This window comes from Melanotaenia boesemani, chromosome 21 (genome assembly GCF_017639745.1).
Source record: "Melanotaenia boesemani isolate fMelBoe1 chromosome 21, fMelBoe1.pri, whole genome shotgun sequence".
NCBI classification, from domain to species: Eukaryota; Metazoa; Chordata; class Actinopteri; order Atheriniformes; family Melanotaeniidae; genus Melanotaenia; species Melanotaenia boesemani.
Window position 1 is genome coordinate 3,442,486 of NC_055702.1, and position 3,133 is coordinate 3,445,618.

At 42.9% G+C, this 3,133-nt stretch overlaps 1 protein-coding gene across 4 annotated transcripts in view; it reads right to left on the bottom strand.

The window, feature by feature from the left end:
* Positions 1 to 332: 332 nt before the first annotated feature.
* cep131 (centrosomal protein 131) overlaps positions 333 to 3,133 on the bottom strand; it is a 25,440-nt gene continuing 22,639 nt past the window's right edge. For 3 of the 4 annotated variants that reach the window (XM_041974766.1, XM_041974765.1, XM_041974763.1), the window contains 2 exons: positions 2,538 to 2,598; positions 333 to 1,469 (listed from right to left, as the gene is read on the bottom strand). In XM_041974766.1, the coding sequence (XP_041830700.1) occupies positions 1,398 to 1,469; positions 2,538 to 2,598 (133 nt within the window). In that variant the 3' untranslated portion in view covers positions 333 to 1,397. The remainder of the gene's footprint in view (positions 1,470 to 2,537; positions 2,599 to 3,133) is intronic. The other variant, XM_041974764.1, reaches the window with a different exon arrangement.

Here is a 3,133-nt window from a genome sequence, read left to right on the forward strand (position 1 = left end):
ACAAAAGGAAAGAGAAAGAATAAATATTTTCTGACTTTCTGGTCTTTCACATGGGGCTGTACCTAAAGAACAGGCTTTACTTCCAGGTCTAGAGTTTCTCTCTGCAACACAAGCTGCTGCTGCAGCCACTCGCTAATGCAGGATATGAACCGCTCTGACTGAAATCTTATCCACAAAGACTTTCTGTGTCTTTGGAAGGGGTTTAACGTAACTTCATTCATTATAAAAGAAGAAATTAAACATAATTAAAATAGATTTGCGAGTGCTGTGCAGAGCAGAACTGAGACAGGTTACATGTGTCACATGAGGACTCCTTTTCTTTGTTAAGTTGGTTGTATTTTTATTTATTTTTCCTACACTGCAGCTAGTAGATTGGGGCTGGCAACGCTGAAATGGCTTTTAGCATACCTCCGCTCATGTGTCCCGTGCCCCCGTCAGACCCACCCACCACCCGGCTTGGTCCAAGCTCCGCTTTCCTAATCCTCTAAACATTTTCTATGCACATTCCTCCATCCCCACATCTTTCCTCTTAGTCTACTTCCCCACATTCAGAAACCCTCAGAGCCACTCTGCAATTATCTGACCTCAGACATTTTTATCATTCATTTTCCTTTAACTTGTCTACACATCCCAAAGCTCTCTCTTTCGCTCTCTCTCTCACCCTACATGTTCTTTACCCTTTAACTTTTCTAACAGTTTTAGTTTGTTACCTCTTAACACTTATTTAGATCCAAATTTTGGTTCTAGACCCACAAAAACAAACTGTTCAGAGCTGGTCACAGGGCAGGGGGAGGGGGAAGTTAAAGATCCTGTAATTAGCAGTAGTCTCGAGGGGACACAGGGACAAACACATGACTCAACAGATTAAAGGCCACACCAAGAGCTCGACTTGTTTCATGCAAAAGCTCATGCTTGAGCTGTGATGTAGAGTGTCCTGAAAAAATGACCCTGGTTGTGTCCTGCTGCACACCAGGGGGCTGAGGCCAGTTCCAGAAACATCTGGAACGGGTCTAATGTGGCAGCTCTGCAGGGAGCATGAAGGTTCCCGCTTAACAGCTGGAGCTGAAGGGGGAAGAAGGAAGGGAAGTCCAATTGTTATCCTGTTCTCTGGCGTCATCTGGTCTCTGGCATGTAAATGAAGGGAGTTCAAATACAACATACTCCATGCCTGTAGAGTGGGGGGATGGGGAACTGTCAAACATTTCTCCATATTGTCTTTTTCAAGTGAGGTAGGTTAAGCCACGTTTTCAGTCTTCTTTAGTTCCACAGGTTCAGTCTTGTAGTTGAGCCTCAGGTGGAAGCTATGCTGATGGAGGGGTGGTGGTGGTGGTGGTGGTGGTGGGGGGGGGGGGGGGGGGGGGGGGCTCCATACAGATGAAACCAGGCTTTTCTGTCAGTCACTTGCCCAACAGCTGCTTCCTCTGCTGCTCCCACAAGGCCTCCAGGTGGTCCGCCCTCTTCAGGGCAGCCTATCAGTCGAAAGGACAATGTTTAGACATGCGGTCATTTATCTGTGTTTTCGTTTTAATCACATTCCTGGAGACAGACACATGCCCTGCTCTAACCACGTATTAACGTGCTTCCTGAATCACTGGATCACAAGTGGACAAGGTCAGTACTGGTTGAGTGGACTCAGGACACGCTGAGGTGGTGTAAACACAAACGTGTCCCGTCCAAGCTGAAACCTGAGCTCACACAAGCAGCAGACTTTCCGTGTTGTCTTGCTTTTCAGTCTCTTTCTTTCGCTGTAAACCTGCTGCTCATTTTTATGCTCGTTTTCTGCAGCTGTGCATCTAACATCCTGCTGGTCCTGCAGGTTAAAACTGACCTCTTAATGCAATAAAGCAGGTTACAGCCAGTATAGTTGCTATGTAGTGTATATTTGGAGTTACAAAGCTTCAGCTTATTTCTGTTTATTAGCAGAAGTACTCTGACACTGAGCTCATCAAGAAAACAAATCTATTATTTTATGCTTATACTCATCGGGGATCACATCTTCTACATAACGAGAAATTAAAGGTTGGCAGAATTTATGACAAAATGGAAAAGTGTTAATAAAGAAAAAAATACAAAACACCTATTTTAGTTTATACAGAAGAGTTAAGCTCACATTTCATTTTATTTGCCAAACACGACTTGATATTGTCACTTCTTTTAAAGTTATTTGACCCAAACCTACACCTGAACCAAGGCTGAAAAACATCACTCGAGCCGACTGGAAGTGGAAGACAAAACAAACGAAAAAGTACGAGCTGACAGACGTAATCTTTTGATCTTTGAAAGAAAACTGGTGCAGACATCACGATGCAGGAAAAGCTGAATGAATCTGACGAAGCTGAGCTAAGCTCACCGAGTTGTTTTTACCTGTTTGTTGCTCAGCTGACTGAGAATTAAACATTTTATTTGAAGCAGAGCAGGAAGCTAGTGATCACTCGAGACATGTTTTAATATTAATAATGTTAATATTCAGAGCTGTCCACCTGCAGTCAGACCACCCAGGATAGATTTTAGTAGCAGGTCTGAACAGGGCCTCTCACCTCGTGCTGCTTCCGGAGATTATTCACAGTTTCTTCTTTCTTCAGTATGGCCGACTTTACTCTGACAAATCACAGATAAGAGGGTGTAAGACTGCAGGATCCAGAATCAGACAGAATTCTTCACTTCAAGTCTTATCAACATTTTCTTTGTTCAACTTCAATCAAAACTAGTATTTTTCTGTATATTATTGCCTCCATACCACTATTTTAGGTCAACTTTCAGGAATAAATGTCTGTTTATTACCCATCGAAAGACGCTGGTATTTGCACTTACGGTAACAGCAGGAACTATAACTTTCATTTTTTTCTGCTGATCCCCTTCAGACTGAGAAACAGCTGATAGAAAAGTGTCTCACTGACGTTTCACGTGCACCGTGTCACAAAATAAGCTTTACCATTAAAAACTGTTTTTATTGGTAAGTGAAGTAATTTCTATGCCCATCTTCACCACTAGATGTCAGTAATTCTCACTCTCAAAATATTATTTCAAATTTTCCTGTCAGCTGAGCACAAACACAGCTAGAGCAGAAGGAAGACGAGCTTATTTATGATCTAATTCATCATGACTCAGCTTTATGTCCACCCCCCTGCAGCTG